This window comes from Fundulus heteroclitus, chromosome 12, assembly GCF_011125445.2.
Source record: "Fundulus heteroclitus isolate FHET01 chromosome 12, MU-UCD_Fhet_4.1, whole genome shotgun sequence".
Taxonomy (NCBI): domain Eukaryota; kingdom Metazoa; phylum Chordata; class Actinopteri; order Cyprinodontiformes; family Fundulidae; genus Fundulus; species Fundulus heteroclitus.
In genome coordinates this window covers 13192925-13212175 of record NC_046372.1, presented here as the reverse complement: position 1 = coordinate 13212175, position 19251 = coordinate 13192925, and the positions used below count along the sequence as shown (strand labels likewise).

The following is a 19251-nucleotide window of genomic DNA, read 5'->3' as shown; positions in this document are numbered from 1 at the left end:
CAAATTAGAAAATACCAAGTCTTTTTAGCACATCAGCATGAAATTATTGTTAGTATCAGGACTTTAAAACCATTGTGTGACTTTCTGGAGAAAATCCCTTGATTACACAAACCGGACTTACCCTCAATAAGACTGGAACGCCAGACAAAACTACACAAGACCTGCGAGACCCCCACACCCCCTAAACAATGACTTTGTTACACCTTTTGTTATGTTTGTTCCCCTTCTCTTTAATTTTTTTTTGTGTGTTCTATGCAAACCTGAAAAAATACTACATAAAAAGTAAAAAAAACAAAAACATTGTGTGACTTTATTCTCATAATATTACAACTTTACTCTCATATTTCGGCATTGTTCTGGTAATATCATGAATTTATTCTCGTAATGTTCCAAAAAATCGGTTTAATATATGGTCACCAGGTAGGGGACGTTTCCAATGATAAACTGGTAAGAACAGGTGTTACACTTGATCTTAGCCAAAATGCAGAGAAGTAGCCATAAAGCAACACCTCCCCACATAAACAGGGAAATGAAGAAAACAAAGACAACAAAGAAACCCCAAAACTCATAACGACTGCAGTTCTATCAAGAACATATTTTGTTTGTAAATATTCATTGTTGTGAAAAGAGTATTTGCCCACTGACAGATTTCTTCTGTTATTGCTGCACTTAAATGTTTCGGATCATGGAGGAAATTTTAACAGGGCAACCTGAAGAAATACAAAGTGCCCATAACGGACAGAAGCAATGCAGACCACGCTGGCCAAATGTTTAGAAAAACGAAACAACTGCCCTCTTCATCAACTAATGAATGAAATGTTATCAACCAAATCTTTTGGTTTGGTTCCACCAGCCGCACCCATGCCTGATTACTGCCACACCGGCAAAATCAAGAAATCACATACACAGAAGCTCTCTGGCAAAATGAAGTAGGCTAAAAGATCTCAAAAAGTAACTCACGATCTACAGAGATTCAAGAAAAGAAGAGAAACAACAGGACCCTGAAAAATTTAATTATCAGTCTGGAAAGGGTTGCAAGGCAATTTCTGCGGCATCATTGATCCACAGTGAAACACACAATTAGGGAACCTTCCCAGTAAAGGCCAAAATCCCCCCCCCCCCCCCCCCCCAAGCGTAATGAAGAGTCTACAGGCCTCAAACTCAACAGTTTCCTTAATTTGTTCACGATGAATTTCACAGACAGTTTATTAACTCACCTGTATTTCTTTGAGGTTGAGTTTCAGAAAAAAATGATGGGAAGCTGGGGAAGGATCTGGTTTCTTCATGGAAATAAACATTTTTCAAAAGGTCTTTAAATATAATAATAAAGAATAACATCCTTGTTTTGTTTTTTGTTTTTTTTGCCATGTATCAGCCATAAAATTTAACGTATTTCATCAGGATTTTATGTGATAGACACATAAGAAGTGAAGTGGAAGGAAAACAATTTTTGCAAACAAACATTTGACGACATCGATGTGCATTCACCCCCCCCTGAGTCAATAAGTTGTTTAACCACCTTTCACTGCTATTACAGCCACGCGTCCCTTTGGGGGGAGAAAACCAGCTTTGCACATTAACAGACTACAACATCAGCCACCGGTTTGATGGCGAGTATCACTGAACACGTATTTTCAAGCCTTTCCGCAGAATCCCACTTAGCTTTGCATACTGAGTGTGACTGAGCCATGAATGTGCTTTTGATAAACTCTATTACTTAATCTTTGAAAGGCAACAATGAGTTTTTATTTAGGGAGCTCAAAATAAAGTGGGCTAGATTTTTATTCAATATAAAACCTCCTGTCCTTGTTTCATTTCAAAATTATTCTCTACTTTTGTCGGTCTACCACAATGAAATATATTAAAGTCTTGGTTTTTAAAGTAAGGGGTGTAAAAAGCTCAGCTAAACCACGTTGGTGGCGTTACGGTGGGCGGTGGGAGTCGGCCCCCCCAAATCACCTTCACCTTGGGGCCCAATAAATCTCTCGCTGGCTTTGGTAAAATCCTTTTGGATATCAAACACTATATTTTCGTGTGTCCTCCAAAGATTAAGGGAATACATTTAGATAACGCAACTGGTGTTGTCTTTAGTTGTGGTTCTGTTCACAGGCCAATTTGGAGCAATTTCCAAATGATGTTTAGTCTGTTTCTCCTTCTTCTATGTCTCTGTCTTCCACTTCCTCTCCTACTCTTTTTTTTTTTTTTTACTGCCTGTCCAGAGATAGATGCTCTAAAAGGCAGGATAAGAGAACATGAGGCCCGGAAGCCTGTGGTGTTAATGTTCCCCGCACAGTCTTTTCATCTGCCATCAAGACAGCTGTCATTGATTAGCGTGTTTGTAAATGATTACTAAGGGAAGTGGGCGGTCAGACGCAGGTCATATCCCTCTTTCTTCCCTCATACATAGTCAGATCCTCCTGCACAGACCTTTTTTTTTTTTCCCCCTCCCAGTGGGCATGTGGATTATCGTGACAAAGCTGATTCTATTTTTATTTTGTTACCGTAAGACGGTGCTTCGCTGATATCTATCTATCCCACAATCAGGAATCGCTGCCACTCCCGGAGGAATTGGATGATATTAGGAAATGATGTCAGCATCTGCAGGTCACTCCAGGGAAGTTATCTCCCTGCGATTTTGTTGTGGTTTATTTCTCCGTTTGTTTGGGAACTAATCATTAGCAGAATGGTTCCCACATGGAGGATCTGGCCGAGCATAATAGCTGCTATTTGTCCCTCCCTACCTCGGAGTAGGCCAGATAAGAAAGAGAGACCTACCATGACCTGAAAGCTCGCCAGGATTTCTTAGGGCATATGCTGAAACTTTGCGTTTTTTCTTTTCTTTTTTTTTTTTTTCTGTGCCCTTCTGTGAGAAAAGGAATAAAGATCCACGCTGCTGCAGAGAAGAAGAATAGCAGTTTTATTTTCACATGATAGAGATCCTATAAAAAGTAGAACGCAGAGGATTGCCGGTGTTCCTTCCAGTTAAATATCTCACAAAAATAAATAAATCATTAAAATTCAGCCAAAACTCAGTGGTTAAGTATCAAACGATTACTTTAAATGTGCTTTAAATTCTTAATATTTCATGCCGTCACGATAATCTGAATATTACCTTGCCCTTTGCCAATTCTCCGTCTGTCCCTTCTCCTTGTCTCTCTGGAGCAATCGAATTATAAATAACACGTTTAGATACATCCAACTTGGATAGTATCTTCTGTGTTGTCCACATCATACACAGACTCCAGCTTCAAACTGTTTGGCACAGTAAAAAAAAAATAAAGATAACTGCTGCTTTTGGTGCCACTCAAAATTCAGTTTAACATCTCTCACTCGAAGGAAATATGTAATCTCAACCAAATAAGAGTTCACTTTGTGTAACAGTGTTAGTGCCTTTTTTCTTTTCTTTTCCCAGGTGAGACTTTTCAACGCATGTCTTTATTTCATGGCTGCCTGGTATTGAGAACCTCCAGTGCTCCGTGTGTCGGCTTCCGCCCCAGGTGGGCTCCTAGGTTCACACCATCATCGGAAGGAAGTGGGTGGCCGTTTTCTTCCTGCGGGTTTTCATGCCCCTCATTGGTTTCCCGTGGACGTTCAGGCCCACAAACATCTGCCGCTTCTTGTTCTTCCATTCTGCCGACGCGTACGTGTTGTAGCCGTTCTCCTCGATGCGCTCTTTCAGCTTGCAGTCCACGCCAAACTCTCTCTGCGGAAACAAACACGTGTTTTTGTCAAGTGAGGTTGAACGTGAGTCGTTTTCGAGTGCACATCGACTTTTGCAATGTGTAATTTCTTGGATTTTCTAAAGTAAAGTTCTGTGATTTTTTTATTTTTTATCATTAAAAGGTTTGTCTAACTATAGGAGGATGTCATATTGCAGTGAGTTTGTAGAAAAGAGAAACCCTGATAGCGGTGGAAGACTAAGCTACTCAGATAGACCCATAGACATAATATAATAGTAGACGCGTCATTGGGCGGGTTCTGCCTCTGCTGCGATGCGTCAGAGCGTCCGCCATCTTAAATGTGGCAAATCTGCAGTTACTCAGTCACTTAAACAGTATCAGAGGGACTTTAATCTCTGAATATACTTTGTATTCGTAATATTTTTGTTTTTGTATTATTACAAGTTTATTTTCGTATCCCTTTAGCTTCATTCTCCTGAATTTATTCTCCTAAAGAATAAAAATATTTAAAATAATCTATTCTGGAAATGTTCCCCCTTAATTCTCATAATATGATGTTTTTATCATAACATTATCACTTTTGTGTTTGTTTGTTTATTTTTACTTTATTGACCTAGGACTTTTTTTCCTCATATTATTAATTTTACCTCTTTAATACTCACCCAAAAAGTCTGTTCCTAAAGGCTCACATGTGACACGGTTTTTATGAAAAAATGAAGACCACAATGTTTGGATTTACCAAATTGATCCTTATATTCATAACACATACACACACAATATATATATATATATATATATATATATATATATATATATATATATATGTGTGTGTGTGTGTGTGTGTGTGTGTATTTATTGCAGCACAGGAATGAGGCATCTTCTCTGATTCACGTTCAGAATAACAGAACTCAACTTTTTTCTGCCACATACAATATGGCGGTGATGTTGACGTGCGAACCTGCGCCCTATGACGCGTCTACGTATATATGTCTGTGGATAGACCACCCTTTTTTAGCTAATTTTAGCAATTTAGAACAACTCAAACCGTAGATGCTTCTATTCATGAGGTACAGCACATCTGGCAAACCTTAACTATCTAAACTTTCACAAGAGACTCTGAAATTTGTAGTTTTCTTAGCCAAACAACATCCATACCATACTGCACAAAATCAGCGTTATCAATTCCTTAGCAAGGTGAGCAACTACTGATTGTTCTTAAAGTCACTAAATTATCTCATCACCTAGTTTGCACAATTGGCCATGGAAGATTTAGGTTTAAAGTAATATTTAAATTTTGATCATGGCTGGTTATTTCTGAGTTTAGATCACACTTTTACAGTGTTTTATTATCTTTTGACAGATGCATGTTTCATTACCTAATAGAAATAAACGTGTTAGTTGAATGAGATAAGTTGAATTCTACAAGAGACAGCGATGTAGTTATTTTTTTCTGCGATTGTCTAGACACCGTAGGCAGGAGGAATATCCTCATATATAAGAGAGACAAATCCATCCAAATACAATATGTGTAGAACGACAAATGAACTTCATTCTGTCCGTTTTCTTTGACATGAAAAGTTGCCAAATGCATATATGACTCGAGTCATTTTCAGTCTGAACACAAAGGGTTGAATGTTCACTCCTCCTGCAGCCAGGAGGGAGTGTTGCATGATGGTCTTGCCCCTGCACAGCCAACAACAGCAGCCACTGCTGATGGTGAGCAGTAAGAGCGATACACACTTTCATATCTGGACCTCCAAAAGGTCTCCAATAACAACTAGAAAAAGCTCTAGATTTTTTGCTCTTTATTAGAAAAGAGTTTCAAAGTTGGCAACATTGTATAAAATTACAGGTTGAATTTTTAAAAAATTTTTTTATGTGCATTTGCACTTTTTAGTATGGAAGTTGTTAGCCTAATGTGGAACAAAGGCTCATTTAGATAATTTCCAGAATCACAGAGGTGTTCAAGAGTGAAGTCAGTGGAAACAAGGGCAGTAAGAAGCTTCTACAATGGAAACTGCAACTTATCGGCTGTTAATTCGACCTAGGACTGAGTGCTAGACTTCAGCAGATAACATGAAGGTATTACAGCAAACCCTCTCTGTTTTATCCTTTGGGAAGTCAACTTCTGTCTGTTGTGGATTAGGAAACATTGGCTATCCCTTAATGGTCTTACAGTTAAGGTACCTGTCTATTTAACAGTTGTCTCTGTGTTGAATACACACAGGGACAACTGTCGGGGTCTGCCCAATAGTCAGACACCACAATACTCCGACACCCCATTGGTCCGACAGTCCCACTAGTCTGATATAGTCGGATGACCCATTAGTCCGACAACCCAGTTTCAAAAAATGAGCTTGGTTTTTAGTATTGATTCTTAGCAGGCCTATACCTTGACAAGACTCATGCGCTAGGCCTATGCCCAAATTCATCTCATCTGTATCAGCAATTACCATGCCTAGTACTCTCTGATGGCATTAGATTGAACTTCATGGTGAGTGCATGGCGAACAAAACTAAACTTTTCCCACATTAGACAGAACAGTCATGACTTGTGCCTTAGATTGTCGGGTTAGGGTTTGGGTTGTCAGACTATTGGGTTGTCGGACTAATGCTATGCATCCAGTTTTTAAATTATCGTACAAAAACATTTAGGATGTCATGATATGATGCACATCTTCAGGGGAGATAAAAAGGGAGAGCTATAATCTGTGATGTTAAACAATCAGTCAAAGCAATTCTGGAATTAGTTTTAGTCTGATTGCCAAATACCTCTGCTGAATAACCTGGAAGATTTTACTGTAATTGTGGATTTTCAGTGATGCAGAACAAGACAGATCCCTTTTAACTGTCTGTGATCATTTCACCGCTAAGATGTTTTAATATGTATACATGTAATAGAGAACAGGATAAGTTTATTTAGAGTTCTAAATGAAAAATCTGCAAAAATAGGTATCCACAGGTTGGTGCAGCACAAATTTGATGATCAGAAAATGTTTCCAAAATTAATGATTGCTGTGTCTCGATAAATGACTCAAGCGTTGTAACATGGACGTTGTTCTATCAATAGGCCTAAAGCAGAAAAAAAAACAAAAAAAAAAAAAAACAGCAACTTAATAAATTTATTTTGGAAGTGTGCCAAGACTTGTATCCCACTGATATGTACATTTCATTTTGAGTTATTTGAATAGCTAAAATCAGAAGAAATAAGGGGTCCATCTGACTAATGATTTGCACCCCACCACCCTGTGATTTCACTTTCCCACTAACTCACAACAATATGGCATCCTTCCAATAAAGATAAGGGAACTTTTACTGACAATAACTTCACTGGCCCTCACTTCAACATATCCAAACCACAAAAACGGATTTTGCATGCTTTGTGCGTTTGTGCATTTTGTCTTTGGACAAGATGTGCACAGAGTTGCATAGTTCTCCCGGAGGTTTGCATGTGTCCACGGGCCTGGTTGGAGAGTTGATCCCACTGGCAGGGAGGTGAAGATAAGGTTGCCTGTGATAAAAGCCGAACAATCTAACACTATCTTTCTCTGTGGAGCGTTCAGATTGACCTCTGACTTGGATACATACCGCTCCGTACAGCTCGCCTTTCCTGCTGATGGCCAGATAGTAGTTGCTGTTCAGCCCTTTAATGGCCACCACTCCCACTTCCACTGATGTGATTTCCAAAATACCTAGGAGTTAGAAAAACAATGTTATATTATTAGATGTTGATTATCAAAATAGACAAAAGATCCCCCTGCATGCGCCACAACTAAATGAAGAATTTCTGGATCGCTGGAGCATTTATAAGATAACATCAAATTCAGATCCACGCCAATATATCTAATACAAATATCTGTAACAGTGATGTCCAAACTTTTTATGACAAGTACAAGCTCAGTAAAAATGATAGGAAAATATAAAATAAAGCAACATCATACAGACAGACATGTTAAAACTGTGCTACATTTTTACTCAGGAGTAAATATCTCCAACTATGTTAGACAAAAAAATTAACAAATCGGAAAATTCTCTTCAGACCCGACCTCAAAAATCTAGTATAGTCGCCTTGCATATAGAGCTTAGTACAACTAGGTACAGTAAAAGCAGTTTATTTACACTTTTGATTGTTAATTTTCCACAAACTCCCATAGTGTGTTGTTGCAGTGTCTGAAAGAAGGATAAAACTAGCAGAGAAATTGCACTAAGCAGTTTGTGATGCAAACAGTTGCTAGCCTGGTCAAATCAATTAGCAAATCCCACTGATTTGTGAACTTGTCTCACGGCCAAGTTGGGTCTGAAGAGCTGATCCAGGTTCCAGCGTCTGCGGGTAATTGGAGTGCAGTAAACTGTAAGAAGACACCGGCATTTGTTCCTTGTTCACTATTGCCAGCTTTAGATCTAAGTGGGAGTTAGGAAAAAGTGTTTCCACAACACTTCTTTCTTTTAAGATGTTTTTGATAAAGCAATGATACATTTGCAGGAGCAGCTCATTTTATAGTCCTTTAGATTGTATGAAGCCCCTAAGTTGAGTTAGATTTTGGGGTCCTGCAATAAAATTGTTGAAGCTTCATCTTTTGCACGCTGGGCCCTTATCACAACTGGTTTTAAACATCATCTACTTTCAACCATGAAATAATTAAGTGCATAATTATGTTTTATGCAAGCCCGTGTTTAATAAGTTATTCATATTTTCAATGACATTTCTTTAACTGACAGGTTGTAGTTTTCCATTGTATTGTGGGACTTGGACCTCCACAACATATTAAGGCTGCAATAAATTTATATTATTATAATGTATTGCAACAGAATGTGATTTTCCTGATTCTCATGTTAGTTACGGCACATTATTAGTTAAAAATAAATAAATAAAAGAATGAAAGTTATACATTTTTATCAACTTCAGAGTTAATTAAAATGATTAAGGGAAATAATATTATAAACGTCTATTTTCAAAAGAATTGTTTAGAATAAAAAAGCTGTAAGGAGAATAGAATAGATTAGATCAGAAATATGCTATATTGCCTCTCAATGGAAGAAGTCAGGTGTCTCAGCAGCAAAATAAAAGCCAAATGTAAGCATAGTGATTCACTTAAAGGTAAAAAAAAGTGTATATAAAAATAGTATACTCAGATTGAAAGAAATGTGCAACTGTGTAGGGTGATTACATTTAAAAAAAAACATGCATGTGTGTATATTTGTGCATAAAAAGCAACAACAGACTATTTGCAACTAATGAAAAAGTGCACAAAAACAGCAGGGATGTCAACATTTATTGGGTTTATTGGAAACAGAGAACTAAAAGTGCTCTCCAGCTCTACAACTGCTTCATGCAGGGGTGGGTGGTTGGGGGGGGAGGGGGGGGGGGGGGGGCCCATTGTCCAACACTAACACTATTTTTTCTAAAGTTCTTTCTTCTCCCAGCACCTGCACTGGGTTGAGTGAGCATCGTAGGACACTGCTTGCTTCCTTGATGATCTTATCTAACTGCTTCCTTTCAGATGCAGATAAACTCCAGCTCCAACAAATCACACCACAGAAGATAGCTGATGCCACCACAGCACCCATCTTTCCAAAACACCTCGGTCTCCTCAGTATGTAGAAGTCTTCTCCGACCCTTCCTCTAAAGAGCATCTGTGTTGCGATCCAATCTACTTTTCAGGAGACCACTATTTCAATGTCAGCTCCTTGGATTTTCACCGGTGCTGAGGTGGTGGGTCTGTGCCTGCAGAAATCCACCACTGGCCTCATTGGTTTTGCTCGTGTTGATCAGGGGACAATTCTGCTGGCACCAGTCCAGAGTCCTGGGTCCACTGTCTGTACTCTGAGTCGTCCTGTTCTGTGATGAGGCCGAATATGGCAGAGTAATCTGACAACCTCTGAAGTTGGCAACTCGTGAAGTTGATGGAGAAGTCTTCAACGTAGAGGACGAACAGGAAAGTTACCTACAAGTTCTTCCTTGGGGCTCCCATACTGCAGACCGGTCTGCCAAGGAAACAGCCTTGTGTCCTCACATACTGCGCACGGCCAGTGAAGTAGCCCAGTATGCACTGGGAAAGGTTTTGGTCCATTCCTGACAATTCCAGCTTGTCCCTCAGAAGTTCTGGCTGGATGATATTAAAGGCACTGGAAAAAACGAACAAACAAGATCCTCAAAGTGCTTCCATGCTTCTCGAGGTGGGTGAGAGGTCTGTGAAGGATGGAGATGATGGCATCATCCACCCCAATGTGAGGCTGGTAGGAGCACCTCACTCGATGGCCTCAGCAGGGGAAGAAGATGGCTGTGGACAAACGTCTTGAGGGCAATTATCAGATGCAAGGTCAATGGTATTGACTTGTAGCTTCTGAGGTCATCTGGAAGTGTGGTCTTCGCCACAACTCCACCAAACCTGTGGTACTTTCCCCAGTATGTAGATGATCCCTGATCTTCCTTCTCAGTTCCTTCAGCACAGCTCTCGGCTCCTCGTTTTTTCCTGATCTGAAGGCTCCGTTCTTATAGAGGAGAGCCTTTATATCCAGGTCGACCCAGGGCTTATTATTCAGTGTCAACAGCTGATGTTGATGCAGGTCCCGTGTCTCCTACTTTTAAACTATCATGGCGCTCTGTAGGGGGCAGCACTGCGGAGCTATCGATAGCATGGTCTCTCACATGGTCTCTGCACATAAGTGCTGTAAAAACATAAATTAAAAACAAAGTTGTCCACGAAACTTTCAGCTCTATTGTGTGTAAAGGCAGGATGGTATAAAAGGAAATATAAACACACAACAGGTTTAAAAAATAGATTTGAAAATGAAAACTCAAGGCTTAGAAGGGGCTACTGAATTGGGCTGCTTCCTCCAGCAGCATCGTTGCAGTAATCAATCAATCAATCAATCAATCAATCAATCAATCAATCAATCAATCAATCAATCAATCAATCAATCAATGTTGTGCATATAAGGATTTTATTTGGCCTGCTGCTTGAGTCCAGTATACCATAATGTCCATGATTACAACTGCAGCTTTGTATAGTTCGATAACATTTTTAGATAGCTTGAAATTCTGGAAAAAAATAATAAAAGAAATTCTATGAAATTTGGCTTTCCGAAATACTTGGAAGCAGATTTAGACATATGTTCATTGTTGAAAAGCACGACTTTTAATTTATGTTTAATTTATTTATGTTCTGTATAGAAATTCAAACACTCCTCGCCGCCCCCTCCATTCCTGTGGACTCAAAGCAGAAGCGTACTTTGCTTATTCCTGGGGCCGGCTCTTACTAATCTCTTATGCAGCTTGTCTTTATAAAAGTTGCGTCACTGTTGATTTGTTAACATCTTCTTTGTGCGTAAGTGATATTGACATTTAAGAGTAACACTAAAGGCAGCCCAAATACCAGCAGTATTACTGGTGCCAAAGTTTAAGAACCAAGGAGCTGTAAGAATAATGACTAGCGACATTCAAAGTGCAGGACATTTACATGTGGGAATGTGTGGGCGTTCTTTTTAAGGTTACAATTATTCCTCCGCACGTTTATCATTTTGGTGATATTATAAAGTTACTTTACAGCCTACACCTGTGTAAGAGATTCCAGCTGCACAGGTCATTTTGTTGGAAAATTAATAGGTGTGTTGCACAGAGATTCTCAGGCTGTTTATGCTCTGTTTGGTATTTAGGCTACACAAATAATTTGGGTTTCTCATAGGCTGGCAGAAGGGTTAATTTATACCTGGGGTAACAAGCGTGTGTTTTTCCTACAGACAGCTGCGATTATTTGTGTGGTCTCAGTATCAGAGGTCAGAGAGATATAACTTCCTAATGTGTCCTCTGACCACAGAACCCACTTGTCTCGTGTTTTGCTGCTGGTGTGTGAGTCCCGCTGGTTCCCATGACATGTTTGATTTCTTGCCGCCCTCCCTGACTTCCTTTCCCCACTTCCTGTGAGCTGTCGTTATTTTATCTAGATAAGCTTGCATGTGTAGGCGCACACATGCACATACACACACATAGTGACACACACACACACACACACACAGACGGAGTCCAGTGTGGGGGCGTGAACTCCGGAGAGTCAACGACATCCTTTGATCAGATCTGCAGCCCTGTCTGTGTCTGATGACTGTTTGTGTGGCACTCTGGTCCACAGTCACTCCCACTCTCCTTTGCCTGAGGCCTCCAGCCATGTACATGAGTGGACAGTGGAGAATCCAGGTGCACCCCCCCCTCCCCCCCAACCCAGCCCACCCACCCCCAGAAACAAATGCCCCTCTTAAATATGCAGCAGCTTCCCTCCTTGTCCACCAAGTCTTGACTGTATCGGTTTCTAGTTCAAACGATGGCACCTCGGGGCTGTGAGGTCTGAGGCCGCAAGGCGGTGGTGGGGACTGTGACACAACGGCCATTGAAGATCTGAGCGGAGCTGGTTTTCTGTAAGGGATCAGATGTCAGGTATGGAGTGAGGATGTAAGACAATCTATGGCAGTCTCTGGCTGCTCTGTAAACATGGGAGGGATGAAAGGAAGGAGAACAGAGGAGGACAGAGGAGCCATGACAGTGAGACTGGGGGTGGAGTGAGGATTAGAAAGGCTGTAATGATCACTGATCAAAGTCAGCCACCGGAGGCAGGGGCGAGACAGGTTGTATATACACACATGCACGCGGGCTAATGTGCACACAGACATGCACACACGCGCAACGAGCACACATATAAATATAAACGTTACAGGTGAATGTGCTTTTCCACTCATTTCGGTCTAAAATAATCTATAACTGCTATTCTTAACAGGCTAATTGGGAGGCAATTTATTTATTGCAGCTTTTGTTTTCTTTTGGTTACTGGATGTGTTTCTTGTTTAGAATTACAACACTGAATTGCAGGCTGGTGGTAAAACACATTAAGCAAGTAGGAACTCATGGTATTTCTTTTTCCACAGTGGGATGCCAAAAAAGAAAAAAATTACTTTGCAGCTTGTAGCGTTGCTTTTTTCCCTAAAAAAAAAGTGCAGTCACACATTTTCTTATCTTGCCACTTATGTAAAAATCTGATTTAGAGTGCAAAATGTACAATTAGCATCTGTCAGGTGTCCATGATATTACTGTATTCTTTTATCTATTTTCCATTGCTTATAGTTAAATCTTTCACACACAGTCTATGAGTGCCACCAAGTAGTCAAATTAATGTTAGCTAAATAAAAAAAAAAAAAGATGCGGCCAACTCCTAGCCTCTAATGCATTTACCCTGCAGAATTTAGTGAAACCTTCGTCAGAGAAGACAGAGTGTCTGCAACAAGCAGAACGAGGTTAAGTAACGCTATTTTAGGGTCATTATGATGCTTGTGTATATTCTGAAGCAACGGTGCAAATGAAAGGTAATCATATCTGTAAGTTGTGACACGCTTACCAACACATTTTTTGACAGGTTTTACATGTTCTTGTTCATCTATATTTGTTCCATTTTAAAAGAAAATTTGAGGGTTGAATACCTTTGTCTTATGCAGATACCACAATACCTCCTAACGACAAAGTATAGTTAGAAACTTAGGTACCTGTCCAGGAACATGAAAAAATATATAAAAAAGTTTTTCATGTTTCTTTTCTAGTGATTTTCATGTTAATTATTCTAAACTTGAAAAAATTAAACCAAGTTTAAATGACTGTTCTCCTAGGTAACTAAACAGAAAACTCTGCTGGTATTTCAATAACATTTTGGATTCAAACATTAAAACCAACAGCTTGTCCCTGGTGAGAAAACCCAATTAATAGTTGAGAAAGACCACACATGAGATCCAGTATATAAAAACAACCCTTATATCTCCCTCTTTGGAACCCAGAAGACCACCGTCTGTATTTGCGTTGATTAAAAAAAGATAAATGTGCACAGAGATGTGCACATACACACTCAACTATGAAGCTATACACCCACGGACACACTTCATGAGCCATGCCGCAAAGTGCGTTGAACACGTGGCTTACATCCCATGAATACACTAACGCCCAATCTTGACAGGCTCCCCCTCTAACACCATCAGGGACAATGAGCCAAACTGTTTCACCGGGACTGCGTTCTTATTTGGAAATGTTTCACTCATCACTCAGACTTACTAGATCCCCATAAATATGAAAGAAGTCAGCTGTGAATCATAGATATTTTAATTACACACTACTTAGCTGACTTCAGGACTACCTCCCTCCCCTCTTCACTGCCTCTGTAACCTCAGCACAGGCCCCTGGCGGGCTGGAAAGCCATGTGGGACAGTTTTACACTGGCATCCCCATAAATCTGTGGGAGGCTGGATACGGGCTCTGTAACGCGGAGTGAGTCGGGTCTCTGCAGAGTCAACTGCAGCACTTGAAACCAAAATTCTGCACATTCAATGCACCGCTTAAAGTACACCAAATATATCAAATGGATCATTTTCTTGCAAACAGAAAAGGTAGGACAAACCTGTTTGTGACTTCAAGGGACCGTGAGGGGTCTTCTAACAAAAGACGGCATTTCTGGGATCATGCCTAGCCCCAGGGGCCAGAAACAAGACTGAATCTGCTGTTGTGTAGTGTTCTTTACCATGTGAACCTGATAGGAGAGCATATAATCCACACACAGTGTCCCCAGACCCCCTTAGGCTTGTTCATGGCACCACTATTGATACTGAAGATGCACACCTTTGATGTGGCCACAAAGACATTCAGTCAGCTCATTCATGAACTTGTACCTCTAGAGGATCACCCTTTCACCTCCCGCCCTGGTGTTCGATCCACTGCAAAGACCAAATGACTTTTTTTTAAAAAAAAAAAAAGAGGATGCACTGACTCAGTAAAACAAAGACAGAGGAGTAAATCACCCTTCAAACAAACATAAGGTTTAGAGTAAATTCACGAAAAACTGAGTCAGACTTCCTTGCTCCACTCCAGTTTTATGACTTAAAAGAAACTGCTAACAAAGGTAGCAGTAAAGGCATCGCTTCAATAAAGTTTCTTCTGTCATGACCTTGTCCAAACAAACATCTCCTTTGACGTTCTGCTTCCCCTGTGCTATTTCACTTTGATTGAATGTGCGGTCAGGCTCACCCAAGAGAAGTAAAGCTTCTTATATACACTCACCGCTGGACCGGAAGACTGGGAAAATAAAAAACAGGTTTGAATCTCCGCATCTGTCACTTAAAGTTTTTTGCAGATGACACAGTGATGTAATCCGTTAGAGCCACACCTTTAATATTGTTGAGCGAACTCTAAATTATGTTTGAAAATAATCTATGTATATAAAAACCTACTTAAAATCACATGTGCTAGTCTATCTTTACTCTGAGTTAGCAATGCTGCTCAAATATTTAGGTAGCAGGTAATTCTTGATCTTTTAAACTTAATTTAATGTGTGTGGTTGAAAAACTTGTTACATTCAGTATGATTAAACTTTAACTTTCTTCTAAGGTTATTAAAATGAATGTTGTGAACCACAAAGCTCTGTCTTCCACATATGTATGATGCTTTTGATATATTTGAATGGTTTGAATAGCACATGTATACTGGTATCAGGGGTGTAGAATTCAATGTTCTGTTCCATCAGGACAGGGCCAACTTATTTGTTATGATGTCACCATCTCAAAATTTATTTCTAAATGTTTAAGTACCACCTGACAATCTGGGAATGAAATATCAATGCTCTATAAGTACCCCTATATATACATAATCCAAATTCTCAGAAAGTAGGTCATGCTATCAGTTTCACTGCACCCCAAGAACACAGAGCACAAGACTGAATGGTGGTATTATTTGGCTATTGCTGCGATATTTAAGTAACAGTACTGTAAATGCTGTCACAGTGGTGAACATGTGCAGTCCATGACAGGTGACAGCCCTGACCCCAACTTTGCAGAACATTTCAATATGTCCTAACATAAAAACTCAAAGACTGCCTGACTTATTTGGTAATTAAGTTATGTCTGCTACAGCTTTAAATGCGTACGAAGGCAATGCCAAAGCTTTATTTACCCTTTGTGGCATATCTTACTTTGCCATTCAATTCCAAAGAAGATATATAATAGTATACAAAAAAGATCTGTGTCTGCAAATTTCTTGTCTTTGCTTGACTGTGGTAATGTCATTAACATGATTTCCTCATCACCAGGCTTACTTGCTCATATTTCTATTCTGGCGCATTGAAATGTGTTACATACTCTAATGGTTTAACTCTATGCCATATTTCGTATTTGAATGTTGGTTCGTCTTCCATGGTTTGTTTAATGACTTACTTTCATATTTGACATGCAGAAAGCACAGGAACTACTTAGATTTGTTCAGCTTAGCAGTTTTTTTTAAGACTCTGTGTCAATTTGCCTCTTTGCTTATCCAATCCCCGTTCTCTAACTCTCATTTTGTTAACTGCCATTTCATCCATTCCTTTTATTGTTATGTGCCTTCAAATAAATAATTTCCTACCCATGTATTTAAACATTGTAGATGAGTATTTTCATAAATTATGGAAATAAATTGTCATTATTGTGGGAAATGTTTGCATATGACCACTGACACCTAAAACAAAACAGAAAACGTTGTCTCCTGCTGTTATTAGTCATTGAAGTCATAAAACCACATTTTCTTACTGTTAATCAAATTATTGAACATTTCTTTGTAAAATGGGGTTGAGACATGGTGTTAGAAAATGAAAACCTAGGTATTTTATATTTGCAGAGATGACGCTTGATAGACATCACCACTTCACTCAAAAATGACCAAAACAGCAAAGGTAAACCAGTCTATGAAAGAGTTGGTGGAGAGAAAACTCTTAAATAATATCAGCGCTAATATTAAAGGAGATCTTATATGTTTTTTATTGTGTTTGTTAATGGTTGGCTGCATCTTATCACTGTTTCAATGTTCTATGAACTTGACTAAGATCCTTCTGCAAATGAGATTCTGAATCTGTTTTTTACCTGGTTAAATAGATCACAACTAAAAAAAAATACACATGAAAAAGTGTGCGAGCACGTATCAGTGTCTTCTATGTTATGATCACACACACCTACGGGGAACATGTGGGTGCCTGATAGGCGCACACACACGAAGCTCGATGGGGATGCTGGGTTACAAATGAGAATGCCGCTTCACTGACAGATCCAACGAAACAAACAACGTGTAATCACTTCTAAAGACATGTTTCTCTGAGTGGAAAAAGTCAAACAAATGTCCCAAATGTGACTGAGAGTGTACAATTTGCTCAGACCTGGACTGATAGAAGGGCTGTGTGAGTGGGAGATAGAAAGAGAAGTAGGAAAAGGGTCTAAAAGCATCAATGAGACTGACATTCATATACCCCCCCCCCCCCCCCCTCCATCTGCACCAGCCCTGTTCCTCTGTGGCTCTTATCAACGCTGTTTACCCAGGGCTGTGAAGACCGCCTGATAATGGCCCAGTTATCTGCTCCTGCTCCTTTTTAAGCCGACTGAGGGCTACCATCATTGTGCTGAGTGTTTGGACAGGAGAGTTATCAGTGAGATGTCTGGTTTAAAACAAAAGGAGAACTCAGACTGGAAATTCTTCTTCCAAACCAGCAACCAATGGGCATCCTGGGAAATGTGTTTCATTTATTTTATCCAGATATTCTTCAATTAGCAGAATCTTTGACCATTTAAAGAAGATTTTTATTGAAATTTAATACCACCAGAAGAAGAGCATAGGGTAATTTAATATTTTTAAAACTTAGTGCTGAACTAATAGATGGTGGATGATGAGGAGCTCATCTTGATCCCCCCCACCTCTCCGCCTATTTTTACACATTGAGAGATTTTACTTACTGAGGGGGTCATCCTTGCTCTTGGTTCCATTGACTTGTCCATTCCTATCGATCCTCAGAAAAAACTTCTGGAAAGAGAACAATTTTCTCCTGCGTATGTCCCCTTGCAGATGATTGTAGCTGCGCACATGCCTCCCCTGTGGTCCTCCAGCCCGACCCAGCGGGTCCCTGGTGGCTTTAGGTCTGGAGATCAGTTCACTCTCTGAAACATTCAGTGGAACTCCAGATGTTTCCAGATCGGGGGACCTCAGCCTGTTTCTGCGGAGCTGACGGCAGGCGACCTCAGGTAAGCACAGGGAAAAAACCAGCAGTGCAACCAGCACAGAGAAAGTGAAGGAGGAAAAGAGTCCTGATGACTTTGGTCGGAAGCTGGTCCCAGAGCCAGAGCGAGCCACTAAGCCAGTCCAGGAGCAGAACGAGGCAAAAGCAGCCTTACTCCCTCCAGCAGCCCATCTGATCATGGTAGTGTGCTGTGAGGAGGACTAGAAGCAGCCTCAGAGCCTGGGACATGCTGCTGGGGGCGAGGATAGACTACGAGGGCAGGGAGGGGAGCCCTCCACAGTCCAGACTGGCTGAGGTGATCCCGCTGTGTCCAGACTCTTCACCACCTGCGTGAAATGTTAGCATATCCCGCTGAATTCATTTTGTCTGCGCAAAAAATCTGAGGAACACGTCCAGGTCCGTGTTTTAAAGCAGATATTTCCAAATTGAAAATGGAAGGCTGAATATTAGAAACTCTTCAAAATAAGACGAAACAGTCATAGATTCTAGTTACAAACCAGGGTCTTTCTTGTGATGGCCAGCTTTTTTCGGGATTGCCTGCGATGTTCAAATTGATATTCTCAGTTGCTCCAGAGAGATCCTTTTTACCTCCAGGCAACGTGTGGTTGAAAAAGAAGAGAGACAAAACTTCATATCCAGATAAAACAAAAAGGCTTGTCAAAGCTTCACAAAAACAAATCAAAAAAATCAAAATTGGCCCCCTCACATCAACCTGCTTGAAAGAGAAGCTAAGAGAAGCAAAAACAGGATTCAGGACCTAAACATCCAGATGCACGTCAGACAATCCATCTGTTCTCTTCAGTTGTCCTGCTCCTTTTGTTTTTTTCTTTTCTTCCTCATCCCGCTCTCTGGAGGAGCTCTCCTCTTCCCCATGACTCCACCTTCATGCAAAAAAAAAACGTCTGGGGAGGTCCTAGGGTTGCAGTGTTCTTGTCCTTTCGTTGATTTTAGAAATTCCTCACCTGCAGAGTGATCCCAGAAAATAATTGTGTGCTGTGTGAAGGTGTTTGGTAAGGCTGTGAGTTACTAGATCCACTCCTCCATTACTCAACTTCCTCTAACATATGGGAGCAAGTATTGCTCTGCGCACGTGTGTGTGTGTGTGTATGTGTCTGTGTCTGTGTGTCTGTATGTGTTTGTGCGTGCCTGCGTGTGTGTGCATCCCTTCATCCAAACAAAAGTAACTTATGAGAGTAGGTGAGAGGTGATGACAAGGTTTATCTTTGTCGATGGTCCTGGGCAGGAAGAAGCAGTCAGATAGCACTGGATCTGTTCCTCCAGCTGCTGATTGTAATGATGATTGCTTTATTGGTTAATTTAATTAGCCCGTCATACTGTGTGTACTTCAGCTAAAATGGCCAAGAGCCATATTTTCCTCTCGAAATGTAATGTCCAGCCCAGATCCCGTCACGACGCAGCCTTGCAATGTGTAAGGTGTTTTTGTTAATGCATTAACAAAAACACATTTTTGTTAATGCATTAACAAAAAAGTGTTTTTGTTAATGTAAAATCAAGGCACAC

General features: G+C 40.3%; 1 protein-coding gene and 1 pseudogene across 1 annotated transcript; both read right to left on the bottom strand.

Moving 5' to 3' along the window:
* Positions 1–382: 382 nt before the first annotated feature.
* LOC118565123 lies at positions 383–496 on the bottom strand (annotated as a pseudogene).
* A 2402-nt stretch (positions 497–2898) lies between these two features.
* fgf10b (fibroblast growth factor 10b) lies at positions 2899–18558 on the bottom strand. The gene is made up of 3 exons (XM_012865583.3): positions 17450–18558; positions 7268–7371; positions 2899–3703 (listed from the first exon to the last, which is right to left on the bottom strand). Exons 1-3 carry the CDS (start codon positions 17907–17909, stop codon positions 3512–3514), a joined length of 756 nt encoding a protein of 251 aa, XP_012721037.2. The 5' UTR covers positions 17910–18558; the 3' UTR covers positions 2899–3511.
* Between the last annotated feature and the right edge of the window lie 693 nt (positions 18559–19251).